The sequence below is a fragment of the Bombyx mandarina genome, chromosome 09 (genome assembly GCF_030267445.1).
Source record: "Bombyx mandarina strain Sakado chromosome 09, ASM3026744v2".
NCBI classification, from domain to species: domain Eukaryota; kingdom Metazoa; phylum Arthropoda; class Insecta; order Lepidoptera; family Bombycidae; genus Bombyx; species Bombyx mandarina.
The window spans coordinates 6,452,308-6,467,361 of NC_143216.1; the positions used below are offsets into that span (position 1 = coordinate 6,452,308).

Below are 15,054 nucleotides of genomic sequence, written 5' to 3' on the forward strand. Positions count from 1 at the left end.
AGCTTTATTTAACCGCGTAAGGTAATAAAACTATAATTCGATACATCGCCCCAAACGCACTCTAACATCCAAAGGAGATGTAATCTTAAAACAAATATCTGTATTTTTTTTATTGCTTAGGTGGGTGGACGAGCTCACAGCCCACCTGGTGTTAAGCGGTTACTAGAGCCCATAGACATCTACAACGTAAACGCCCCACCCGGCTTAAGGTATAAGTTCTAAGGTATCAGTATAGTATACAACGGCTGCCCCACCCTTCAAACCGAAACGCATTACTGCTTCACGGCAGAAATAGGCAGGGTGGTGGTACCTACCCTTGCGAACTCACAAGAGGTCCTACCACTAGTTGTATTCTTAGAATGTAACATTAAGCAATTACTTAAAACCATGTAATCAAAACACCTGGATGATTTGATTGGAAAAATAATATTTTATCTTATAGTGTTTCCGGCTTCCAATCATAAGACACAGGTATATGACAAAGGCTACCACAATCTATTACTATTTCAAATACCGAGCATCACAGCTTATTAGTAGAGCGATATTTTTCTACCCAATTCTCCTTTTAATTTCTATCTTATGTTATGTTGTCAAGGTGCAATGTTAATCGTTCTACCTTCCAAGCTGGTATTTACTATTATTTTGTGTCTGAAAGATCAGCAGCATAGTTTTATAGAGGATTCTACAATGATGACATATCTGCGGCCATATAACAGCCTGAGTATGTACTTCTGGAGCATTCGTGCGTTCTGATCTGGGTTTCAAGGGGATGCCTGCTTTGTGGTATCGTGAAAAGTGGACTCTGAATTAGTCGAAAGGTAGGGTCATTAATCATTAGACCAATGAGGTGATCAATGTGCTTGCACGGGTCGACTCTACCACTGTTCTACCCATATACACCACGTAGTTCTCCTATTAAATTGACACTTATATCTCATATCTCATATTCGGTTACCGTGCTTGATAAACTTGGGACAGACCATAAGTTAACGGTTCATATTCAAGTTAATTTGAATTCTAAATTTTGACGGCAAAACCACTACTTTTAACAAATGCAGACAAGTATCTACATTTTAAAATTAAAGTTAACAACAGTCCGTCAATGATTCGCAACGTGAAGCGAATTCACTATTTAATTGCAAAGATAAATAAAATTGAAATTGAATGAAGCGAACGTAAAACCCGACAGTTAAACATTTGTTCAATAAATGGATGGACGCGGCCAAAGCTAATATGTGCATTAGTTTTATATATTTATTATCGTGGATGGGTAGACCAGCTCATGGGTCATCATCGGATGTTAAGCAATTATTAAGGCCCATGGACAGCACAACATTAATGCCGCCGTCAACCTTAAGACATGTGGTACAAGTCACAATGGCATAGACATTAATTGTTATTAATTATATTTTATACTTCTACTTAAAAGGAATGAAGCTCGTAGGCTTGTTTGTAAAACGTAGGCTTACTTTACCAGTGCCTCGAAATTACCAAAAAACTATAATAAATTTAGAGGTAACAACCTTACTGTATCATTTCTTTGAATGCCGAGGTTGTACGCTTCTATATTAGGTTTGATAACCGAATACTCTTTATCTATTATCTTCTTCCAAAAAAAATTCAGCAAAGTTTTGAATTTTTAAACTGTTCTTTATAAATCAAACGAGTTGAAACAACAAATGTATTCGCGTTTTAGCGCAACAAATGTTTTAAGAAAGCACGTTGTTCTTAAGGAAATCTTTAAACTTGAATGAGCAACGTACTAAATAATGAAAGTCGTGATCTTGACCGAGATAGGCGAATGAAATTGAAACTCAAACAAAATGCTAAAAAAAACGCTAAATTAACAACGCGTTCACTAGATATAATATTATTCGAAAAACTATAGTCAAATACTCATTTAAAATTACAACCTAAAATACGTTCAAACGATAATTCATTTATCAATAAAACATAGTAAAATTAATTTCCTGATCACGTAACTTAACGGAAAAAAAATTCGGGTCTTAGCAACAAGTCTACTGATAGCGATGCCGCTCCTCATATTTGAATAACCTATTTGCGCTTTCAATTCGACTAGTGATTAAGCGACGACATCTACATATCAATCGGCACATTCAATTATAATACAATGTAGTTGTAATTTAAATAACTCTGTCTGTAATTTTTTTTTTATTGCTTAGATGGGTGGACGAGCTCACAGCCCACCTGGTGTCAAGTGGTTACCGGAGCCCATAGACATCCACAACGTAAATGCGCCACCCACCTTGAGCTATAAGTTCTAAGGTCTCAGTATAGTTACAACGGCTACCCCACCCTTCAAACCGAAACGCATTACTGCTTCACGGCAGAAATGGTACCCGCCTGCGGAATTCGAACACCGGTGCATCGCTACATACGAATGTACCGGACGTCTTATCCTTTAGGCCACGACGACTTCAAAAATGGAATTTTCTGTACTCCTTTGGGGGAACCCGATATCTAACGATTTTGTTCCGTTTCCTCGTAGTACGCATACAAATCTTTATATTTATACAAACAGCTGTAGAGAAATATTCAAGTCACAAATATAATTTCCTGATAAAAATATTGCTCCAACCTTGGACACTCCTTGATCGATAACCAACGTTTATCGCATTCCTTACAAAATGATGATCACCACGCAAAAGTGCGGGACCATAAAATATATAATAAAATCTAAGCATCAGAAACAGTAACCCAATAAAAACTAAACGTATGCGTTGATAGAGTAAATACTTAACATTTTTTTACATTCAATCTATGAATTGAATATTATGAATCAAATCACGTGCTCTACAATTTATTTAGACACGTGATTAAAGTTGTCATAAGCTGTACAAATCTATAAAAATCCCTATTTAGTATTCTACTCGACTTCATTGACGAATACACAAAACGCGAAATAAATCATTCGACGCCAACGCAAATAGTGACAAAAAATTGAAAGCAAAAACCTTGATGAATTTCAGTTATTTTAATCGTGTTTAATAAGAACACAGATAAAAATACCAAAATTTCGATGTATACAGTGCGTAGTTAGAATAGTTAATTTTAAATTAAAATACATTATAGTCAGGTACCATATCTAGGAATAAAATGTATAAATTTAGCGAAATAATGTCCAGCTATTACTCAGATGATATACACGCAAGTTAGAGCCACTTAATATTTGATCTGCCCTCCATATTTGTTGGTGTTGAGTACTGAAGGAGGTCTAGGTGTAGAAATTTCTACTGTTCGGTGTCAGTTCGAGTTCAGATCCGTCTCTATCCGTTTCCAAGCAGTCGTACATTCCGGTTTGAAAATAGAATATCCGTGAATCCAAATCAAGTGAAACTTCGACTAGTGTCACAGGTCGGGCGACGAGAATCACGTTGCGAGAGACCAAGCGACGAGCTCATATACCCATTGACGCTAACAAACAGGCAGTAATTGTTTACTTATTTAATTCGAACGCAATCGGTAAAAAACAAACAGTCCAAATTACCTTTCCTTTTTATCAGTGAGATACCACATTTATGTATGAGTTGTTACATAATTCTTTCGATTACTGTAAGTAAATAACTACACACCGCGACATTAGTAATTCATTACAGATCCATTGTGTATTTTAAGAATTCCAATTTAAAACACGTAACACACGGTTATGTACTAATGAATGCCAATACCTATATTGTAAAACAAACACTTTTAGAATATAATTACTTGGAAGCCCATCAATAATTGAAATATTAGATTGTTTCAACACGTGTATTTTGTATTCCGAAATCGCACAATGTTTACATGCCAACAATATGTACGTTTGCAAATCAAGAAGGGACGAATTCATATTACATATATTGAATTTAATCAGACCGTACCAAATTTATTAAACTATTCTATTTATAATCTTAATATAAATAGTACAAAAACTTTATTTTTTACAGTTTAATTTAGACGCCATTTCTGCCTTACAGCAGCAGTAATGCGTTTCGGTTTGAAGGGCGGGGCAACCGTTGTACTGAAAAACTGGGACTTAGAACTTATGTCTCAAGGATGTTTATGGGCTCCGGTGACCACTTAACACCCATGGGGGCTCATAGGGGCTCACGATCGGTGGATCGTGAGCCCGTTCACCCAACAATAAATAAAAAAACAAATAAATATTAAAATGCATCCTAGTACGTATATTATGATGACAGCATCCTTGCGACATGCATCATGCAATACAAAGATATACATCGCATGGCTATTTTACGAACTATTGAAGCCTTGATGTAATAAAGTATCGATACATACCTTTTTGTGATTCCAGAGCACGTTGACGGAGGGTTTCCCGCGACGGAAGTCGCTTTGGTCGATGACATCATCGTGGATCAGAGACGCCGAGTGGATCATCTCACTGATCATCGCCACTTGTCGCTGCGACGGTAGCAGTGCACTGCATTACAATACAAAAATACATTTACATAACTAAGATGCTAATTCAATTTATTCAGCAATTATACTGGGCACGTAATGATTACAGAAAAATACCGACTGCTGTAAATAATGACATTCTGTAACTTTAAACATTTTTTTAAGGGATTTTATGACCTGGTAACTAAGACCTTTAAGGCATGTCTTGTTTTAATTTATATTCTTATTTTTATGAAGATGATTAATTTGAGACATTAATCAACTGGGATGAAATCAAATGAAATGAGATGAAATAATGTGGTATGAAATATAATCACAGTAAAATGCTGGTGATTTATTGAGATTTTTTCAGTGGACTTTTTGGAGGATCCCGAGAAGTTACGTCCAACGGCTTTGTTTCATTTTCCCACATTTGTGCACTTTCACAGATATCAAACAGTTAATAAACCACCGTTATTACACATTTAAGCCCGAAGAAACACTAAATAGATAAAATAAAACAAATTACACAACTTCACTCCTCGCGTCCAAAAAGTCCAACTTTAAGCATTATTAATTATTCCTAGATTACCCTCAAACTGTTTCAATTTGACATATTTGAGGGTAGATCGTCATCGAGCGCTGCTGCACATTAGAAGATCACTTACATTGAGGACGATTTGGATTACGTACAAACTCAATCCTTACTTTAAGAAGCAGTGAAACAAGTCACAACACATACATAATAGAACAGCAACAGGTTGGTTACAAGACAATCGATTATTGTTTAAGATATAATCAACATTGTTGGAGCACAACAACCGTGATTGAATCTATCAATTTCGTGGATCTATTTTCATTTTATTGCTAACATATTAACAAATAACAATAGAGCGGGATGCTTTAAATTTAATAAGTACACTATCTCCTCTTTTAAGTATTTAAAATTTTATTTATTTCACGCAAATTCTAATCTTAAAAACGTTCCGTTTGTCTATGGAACATAATGTCTGGCAACTAAAAATATTCAAATCGAATGGTAATTGTAAAAGAAAGCTTGACTATTCTCATGTAATATTATTTTCATAAAATGCGTGTTCGTTTCACAATCTTTGTAATCAAGCCGATGAGGGTAACTTCAGCTAGTTTTACATTAAAAAAATATATAGAGTACATTATTATTTTGAACAAAATTTTTATTGCTTTAAAAGTTTTATATAGAATTAATAAGAAAACTAACACTAAAACGTTGCTAGTTTGAATTAACCTTGGATGCATGCGCAACCGATGAGATGGAGCAAAAGATGTTTCGTGGTTCGATTTGATTATTCTACATACGTGCTTGATCTTCTTAAGAAATATCTAGTTAATACATGGCTAATCTACGTACTATAATAAATAAGTTCTCTAAATATTCTCCAAGCTGTTATTACACTATTTTTTAATGTAACAGTTTAAATGATTATAAAATTTTATCATTGTGGAGTAACAATCCTGTAAAACGTTTAAAAAGAAAATTAGCATGTACTTTTCAAAGGCAGTTAGCGTTTTCTCATTTGTTACGTGTGCCGGAAGTGCATACGCGTTAACAGCATATACACCAAAAACAAAAGGTCTTTCACAAAGATACAGTCTATTACCGGAAATCTAAGCGGACCCCGTGATGGAATAATCAGTCACTAACCACTCACCACTCGACCTAACTAGGTCTGAAGGATACCACAACCTTTATTGGAATGTGCTTCAGACTTTATTTGTTTACTTCATAGAAACACCATTAGCATTTTCATAAAGGAATATAAAATAAATAATAATATTGTAAAAGACTAAGTGCGATACTATTACAAGCGTAGACAGCACTCAAAAAAGAAACAATATTCATAGTAACTAAACGTATAAAATAAAATAAAATAAACCTACATAGATCAAAAATAAAAACATACAATTATCTAAACCTTATTTAATACCCATTTGCAAAAGAAATAAAAAACGGATGCGTGTACGTAAACTATTTCACCTTACATCTTAAACATCTAAATAACCGGTTAATACGAGGTGGGTCGTGTGCTCCAGCTTTATTTCCAACCGTCAAAAAATACACATAGAACATAATAATTTATGTTTCCTTTACATTTTTTCTGGAACCAATTTGGAATTCCTAGCATGCTGGAGTTTATCACTGCATGTTGAAGTACTACGTGTTTTACAATCAAAGCGCTCGCATTTATTGAAACAGGATTTATTTCATGCTAACATTTCTAGTGGGTTTTCCTTGAGTGGTTAAATTTGTCAAACAGAACGTCATTGCGTGTAAAACCCAGAAGTGATCAAAAATATTTTACAAAGTCAAATATAGAGTCGATAAACAGTGTGCCTATTTATGAATAAAAATGTTTAGGTTGCGTGAACATACAATGGAAGTCATTCGGCATTCAGTTCTAAATATAGAATTGGTCAATTATGAAGATTAGAAGATTAGAAGTAACCCTGCACGGGTTACTTAATTTTAAGTCAGTTGACTACAATCTTTGGGATCTCAACCGACATTAGCACTTGTTTTGAAACTTTCACTTTCTTTCGATCGAGAAACAGACGGCCTGATAGTTGACAAAGTAAGTATACATTCGTTCAAGGCCTCCGTTCAGACATTGAACTATGTAAACGCGGTGTGATGACAGTACGCAATCCAAAATCGTTGGCAAACAGTAAATTAGGCAATGAGTTCATTGAATCAACGAACGAAAGGTTAAATGTAAAAGTGTACATTACGGAAAATTAATTAAGCAAATCTCTTAAATATTTGAAAATAATAATATAAGCTAAGTCAATCGAAACAATTTTTATAATCATCACGTTTTTTTTTTTAAAGTTATAGTTGTGGTTATGTAGGAAACAGTGGCTTGACCCGGAGCTTGTAAAACTTTCTTCACTTTCTTAGTATGCCGTATGACTTCTCAGTTCTCAGTTCGTTGTTTACCGCCGCATCACGTGATCGTGATAGAGATTACACTTCAAAGACGTGTGACTTCACATTTTACAATTTATTTAAATGATTAAAAAAAGAAATTGTCACATAAAAAATAAAAAAACAATCGCTTAAGTTGTATAAGTGCCACATTTCAGTCATTTTAAATTTACATTCATATTTAGTTGGTCTCGCTGTATACGTAAATAGAATTTCGATGTTCAATGAACACTAATGAAACTGACCTGTTCTCTCCGTAAACGTGGTAGTTGACAGCCCTGGCCATTAAAATCGCAACCATCGGTCTGAGTGCCTTGCCTTGTCCGTCGAAGTAGTATGTGGCTATGGTGTTCAGTTCTGATTGGTTTGTGTTTCTTTCTAGTTCCTGTGGATCAGAAAGACTATAGTCGAGTTGAGATCTAATCATTATCTCGTCAAAGCTGCTGATCAATAAAACTAAATTATTACAATTAAATATTTAATTCTAGCTATGTAATTATATTTCTAAAGTCATTATATAGTATATAGTCAATTGACACATAATTATGAAAATTTAAGAGCTGTAGCCATTATTAAATATAGTAAATTTTATTCGTCCCTACATTGTGTCAAGTCTACCATGATCACAGTAAAGCTGCGAAAAGCCATATTAAGGACAAAACAGAATTAGAATAAAAACGAACCGTAAACTTCAAATCAACTATATTTTCGTACAAATAGATATATTAAGCACCTGAATATTAATTCTGTTCATTATTAAATCTTTAATCGTAATTTTTTACAACTAATAATGACTTTTTCTTTTTAACAAAACAAATCTAAATTAAGTTCATCATATTCCTTACAATTTCTCTACACAAATAAATGAGGTACGATAGAGCACGGGTTTTCACTTTCGTTGACTTTCTAAAATAAAATAGGGTCATTTAAACTGTAATGAATAGATAATAAAGCAGCATAAGATAACGTATGCGAAAAAAAAACACGTTAATCCGGTATATTCGTAGATATTAAGTGCTACGAATTCGTAGACTTATTAAGGGTGCTACACCACTCGGAGCGTAGCGCCAGGTGCTGTTGAGTGAAATATTATGTATAAACAGAATACATATTATTTCGATCAATAGTAGTATTATTGATCGAAGCACTTACACATCATATTTGCACATCGTCTACAAAATGTTTTATTTTATATAAAATGTAGGTCACGTATACAATTATCATTATCTTTACCCACTTTTATATATTTTAGTAATGCTATGAGAAGAAACTATGTATTTTGTACGTAAATTTTATAATAGTATTTAATAGACGTATTCTCGAAATTTTCGTTAGTATGATGTTCAATATAATATTTGAATATAAGATTTTAAAATATTATATACACAAAATAAAAGTAATAGTTAATTGAACACTTAAACTAGGTTAAACTTCGTATCCCATGGGCTGGTAATTAAAGTAAAATGTTGAAATAATGAAACAAAGATAATCTAATTTTAAGAGAATGAAGTGATCTAATCGTTTAGGAATTCTAGTTAAACATTTAAAATTTTGCAACCACCATCGACAGTCTGTCACAAGTTTTACGCAAGTGTAACTCTAGCCCTGGCCGTGGACAATGCGAATTTAGGCATTGAAAATTCAGAACAGCCATTATCATTGTTGAACATCAATTTTATTGTCTCTATAATGAGGATGACAATTTTAAAGATTTACGAAATCATTTCTAAGGTTAAGTTTGATGACAATTTAAAATACAATGAGAATCCCGGTCATGCTAAATTGTAAATACAACAAACAAACAGAAACAAACAAAACCTCGCACTAATATTAACTTTTGTTGCCTGTATGTATGGAATCTTCGTTACAACATCGAAAACATCGCTGTTGTTGATCGAACGATGACAGCCGCTTGCTGAGTCTTTTTTTTTATTGCTTAGATGGGTGGACGAGTTCACAGCCCACCTGGTGTTAAGTGGTTACTGGAGCCCATAGACATCTACGACGTAAATGCGCCACCCATCTTGAGATATAAGTTCTAAGGTCTCAAGTATAGTAACAACGGCTGCCCCACCCTTTAAGCCGAAAAGCATTACAGCTTCACGACAGAAACAGGCAGGGTGGTGGTACCTACCGGTGCGGACTCACAAGAGGTCCTACCACCAGTAATTACGCAAATTATAATTTTGCGGGTTTGATTTTTATTACACGATGTTATTCCTTCACCGTGGAAGTCAATCGTGAACATTTGTTAAGTACGTATTTCATTAGAAAAAATGGTACCCGCCTGGGATTCGAACACCGGTGCATCGCTCAACACATATGCACCGGGCGTCTTATCCCTTAGGCCACGACGACTTTCCAAAACTTCCCACTTTTGGCATTGAAACACTCAAACTTCGACACCCCTTTTGAAACTCCTGGGGCGCCATCTAAAATGACGTTTCAATAACGGATTTAACACAAATAAAGACAAAAATGTGGAAATAAACAAATCTAAACATAATTTTGTAATATTTCATTGTCAAAAGATTTCAATATCGAAGTCTACGAATAAATAATTATTCGTAGATCGAAGTAATCAAAATATTCATATAAATTTTCAAGCCTTGCCAACTATCAATGTTAATTATATCCAAAGTCAAATTATACTAACACCTTAGTAACATAGAGGGTTTCATTAACCTATATCACAACCTTAAATTATCAATTCAAATACGTTTTGCAATTGTTACGCTCCGTTCCCACGAGCGCTCAAAAACGCAGCGTCTAGGCGTAAGATTGATTGCACGGAATCAAATAATTACTGAGAAGTCGAAGTAATACCCAAGGAATATGGGTATACTATGCGATTGCTAACTAACTTATTGATAAGAAATATATTTAAAAAAGTAGGAATGTAATATTGTCGTTGCCAAACTAACATATTTTATACGTGCACTTATTGGAGATTTCACATTCTTTGCCGTCTAGACAACGAAAATAGTGTAAAGCTAAATATAAAGCGGTATACTTTTTTGACTCTGCGCTTTAACCATATATAATATTCAATATAAAACAAAAAAGAACTCACTTCTATAAAGGAACCGAGGTCTGTTGGAATGCTACTTCACGGACATTGCAATAGCGCTCGTGGGAATGAGGCCTCAATGATTGAATTCTTAAATCGACATAGATAAGATGCTCGTCCATATTGTCATCGAAAGTTTGACCAATATTCGTCGAAATTAGGCAATAATATTAATTAAATAGAAGACCAGAGATGATTTCCTATGAGTTGTGACTTCAATTTGATTCTTGCTATTCGCAATTACGCAAATTTATAAATTATGTGAATTTAATTTGATTACACCACATACATGTTATTGTGATTTCAGGACGCTATAATAAATATTGCAATTATTTTAATAATTTGGTTTTAAAAAAATCGTGGAGTGCCTTTACTTCTATACATGATGTATCACGAATAGATAAAATGTTAAATATCTTTCGATCATATTTGTAACTGACTACCAGTGTAGTAAATAATATTCCAAGGTTATGTTTTCGACAAAGCTTATTTTGGTACTTTTTTTTTCCTACCTATCCTGATAGCCTTGAGAGGCTATTTCAGCTTCGTCCTAACATGTAGGTGAGCTCACGCGGCTCAAACCGGAGTGTTGCTAACACTGGCCCTAGCAAGAGCAGTGCTTCGCAGAATCTACCACCGGATCGAAAACCCGACCCACTGACAAGATCCGGCGAGAAACTCAGTGGGCTGTGTCTATGGGTTAACTCGCTCGTCGAGCCCTTCGTCGCAAGCGACGGGTTCGACGAGGACGGTGACCGGTGCTTGTAGTACCTAAAAGCACCGTTAATGGATCAGGAGTATCCGTAATGACGTGTTTGGTACATTAATGAACACCAGACTTAAATCGATTCAGACGTCAGCAATGCCAGGGGTACAGCTGAGTCGCTGCCGACCGCTAAAGCTACCGCTGGTCTATACGATGTCATAGATAGAAATCAATCAAACGATTTTATCACAAATATTAAATGAACTTCGACTTCACTCTTGTGTAAAATGAAACTGCGAAAGTTCTAACCAAAACCTGTAATCAACGCCATCTAAAATAGATACAAAGATAATCAAGTAAAAATACAACTATGTTTATGTCAGATGGTTGTTAACTACGCATGTAGTGAATTAAAACACCAACGACATCTAGTTTACCTTAGCTTATTCAAGTGTTCACAGGATTACGGTATTCTCAAGGAATTCTACAGCTGACAGTACGTGTTGACTACAGAAATCTAGATGGAAAGATTAGTACGCCAGTACCAATCAAGATGCCAATCAAGATGGCCCGTGATGAGCATAATCCCATAGCTATAACGGAAAGATTATCTATAAAGCCATCCTCAAAATAAAATTCTGCTTTCGATACACTATATTGTTCTATCCAGTTTTAATTACGTACATAACAAAGAAGAGATTTTGGCCCATTCATTTGAATATAAAATTCATTTAAGCACTTTGAATATCACATTCCTTCAAATGCCGTCTGATTTCAAAAGAACAATTGCATACGTACATATGTATGTGCTAATTATCTGAAGAAACGGATCTCCAATGTCATACCCATTTCCACTATTGATATAATGCTAAATACAATTAGCATGCAACATGCTTACACAAATGTATTGTTAAAAAGTAATGTACATCGTCTGTGAATATAGGGTTATTCCTATGACATTACGTGGGTTTTCTTTTTTCTTCAAATAGATGGGCAACCCAACTCCTGATTTTGAGTATATTGGTCAGCAGAGTTCGTAAACATCACATATTAAATGCCACTGCCGCCTTGAAACATGGTGTTGAAATCTCAATCATACAGCTTCTAACTGTCTCCCGGGTACTAAAGGGCACATTTGTTAACGGTAGAGCCCGCCGTGTAATGTGGCGATTGAGCTCCGCTTGCACCGTTTGATCACAAGCGGGTCCTTTTCTATCATATCTCGTCGTCTACTAATGAAATTAACAAACCCCACTCCCTCTCCCACAATGTGAATTTATATTTAATGTTTAATTAGATAAAATAGTGAAATTGCCTGACAATACGAATCCGACAATGCTCGATACTAGTAACTACACGGGGTGCCTCCTCTACTAGGTCATGGGCGATGTTAAATCCAAATTCCCATTAGACTTAATCAATATTTATCGTGGTCGCAACCGTAGGTGACTTTGGTAAATTATATTATATCGTAATGAAAGACTCCATGATTTTATCTTAGTCTTTATGAAATGTGACGTTATTTTTTACGCTTGCCAAGCGATGTTGCGAAAATACTTTAACAACGTAGTCTGTGTTACAAGGAAATAAGCGTGTGGAAACACACAGCCAATGAGTAAGTACCACATTGGACTAGGGGCCTAGTTTTATACTAGTTTTCCAAACAGAAAGTAGACAAGCGAGAAACGTAGATGGCACGTAGATAAATCATCTAGATGCGGACTTACAATAAATAAAATTTTATTACATACCACGAGCATTACATATACAAAATATATCCTTTTGTAAGCTCTACATGAATGAAACGTTTTAACTGTAGTAAGTCGGTTTAATGAGCAAGAATAATTAAATAACAATTTTGAATTTATCTTTACCGTAGCAGGTACACCTACAAATATTTGTAAAAAAATATCAATTGAACTATTTGAGCATTTTTCATTGACCGATACGATACTGCTATATCGTCTGACCGATCACCTGAAATAATGTCAGTTGCTCCATACGTTTCAGTGCCCCGATAGCGATGAGTATGCACCGTCGACGACATCATCGTTGTCATATCGGATCCTATAAACAATAATCTTAAAGCGTCATGTCCTTGAAATAGAACCTTACTCATTACAGCATCATAAACGAAGATGACTTGCACATTTACTAATATCTTTTTGTTTGTGAGAAGGTCATTATGACACAATATTTGGGATTCCGATATAAATAATATGCCGCGGTGCCATTTAGGCAATAAATACCACAGTTACACGAATCATATACATATTTTTCTCTAAAAGTATTTTATTTTTATTTAGCCAGCTTTTCATATTGGTGGGATTATTTCAGAAATCTAAACAGAACGATATTCAATCAGAAGATCTTTTTTCTTTTACTTTAAGAAGACTCTTAAAAACTTTTTATTCTGACATTTTTTAACTTATATTACTATCCATCTGGCGTTAATTGGTTACCGAAGCCTCTAGACATAACACAACGATATTAGAGTATGTGAAGACCTTAAAGTGTGTTCAATCTATAAACAGAAATTTGACTTTACTTCGCGACAAAAATAGCAAATATGGTAGTATCTACCCGTACCGGCTAATAATATAAACAAATATTAGTTAATGCAAAAATATGTTAATCCTTAGGTATTTCATTATTGTTACCCAATATTGATTCATCGTGGAAGTCGTTCGTACTTAATTAGGTACTTATTTCCTTAAAAAATTGGTACATGATTTCGTCCCCGTTACCACCAAAAACGTTTGATTTGATTTGATTGTACGTGGATACCATCATTAAACTACGGGTGAGCGAGACAACTAGATGTTCTTAATGACCTTGTTAAAATTTTAGTAACTTTACAAATAATTTCACTGTAGAGTTAAAAAAAGATTATCGTCAAGCTGTACTTCCCATAGCATTATACATATTACAATTTACCAATGAAACATAAAATATAACTGAATTGCTTTTTCTATATACAGTTAGAAGATTTTAATAGTTGAATGATTACTTCCAATTCAAAACGACGGTGATTCTAAATTATATATTTTTTTAAATAATAAATGTAAACAATAAAAAAAATTTAATATTAATGGAATGAATATTTAAATTATAAATATATAAAAAAATGTCCTTGTTTCTGAATCTGCGTTGTATGGCTTTTCATTACGATTTGACTTTGACACAATTAGGCTTTATCAGAAGACGTGCCATCGATGTATCGCCCTCTCATTCCATAAACATTAGAAACATGTGAATTGTAAACGCTGATTGACATTTTGATTGCGTTGGATGTGCCATACAATAGAAGTATATACAATCTTCAGATAACTAACGATCTATGCAGACAAAAATTAAAAGATGAGCGATGGTGGTCATTACTAATGACCATGACATAAAATTTAAACATAATGATGATATAAAAATTAATTGCTGGCGGCTGAACCGATTTAGCTAATTTTGGTCTTGAGTTATTGGTAGAAGACCAGAGAAGGCTTAAAAGGTAGATAACTATGAAAATGCTCGGAATTAAATGAAAATAAAAATTTTGTTTTTCCTTTGATGTGTCCCCCGTCGGACGGATTTCTTTTGTTTGTTTCAAGTTTCTTTTATACAAAAGTTTAGGCCTTTTATTTATCGATTGAGGCACTAAGAAGTCTGCCGGGTCAGCTAGTTTAAAATCAAAAAGTTTTGCTTACCGATCTAATATCCTCATATATTCCATTAAGGTCATCTTCTAATAAGCGATATGGATCAATGATCTGTGTGCCGTAATCCGGCAGAGAGCCGGTGCTTGTGCTCTGTAAATTGGAGGCGAAGCGGCGCACTAAGCCGCCGGGGACCGGTAAACTGCCGGCTCCACATGTCGGACCGCATGTTGTGACAGTCTGTAATCAACAAATTCAATATATACTC

General features: G+C 34.5%; 1 protein-coding gene across 1 annotated transcript in view; it reads right to left on the minus strand.

Annotated features, from left to right (window-relative positions):
• qless (decaprenyl diphosphate synthase subunit 1 qless) overlaps positions 1–15,054 on the minus strand; it is a 47,895-nt gene that overhangs the window by 19,622 nt on the left and 13,219 nt on the right. Inside the window, exons 2-4 of the mRNA XM_028180575.2 lie at positions 14,838–15,026; positions 7,609–7,748; positions 4,300–4,441 (exon numbers count right to left, since the gene is read on the minus strand). Of these exons, the coding sequence (XP_028036376.1) occupies positions 4,300–4,441; positions 7,609–7,748; positions 14,838–15,026 (471 nt within the window). The remainder of the gene's footprint in view (positions 1–4,299; positions 4,442–7,608; positions 7,749–14,837; positions 15,027–15,054) is intronic.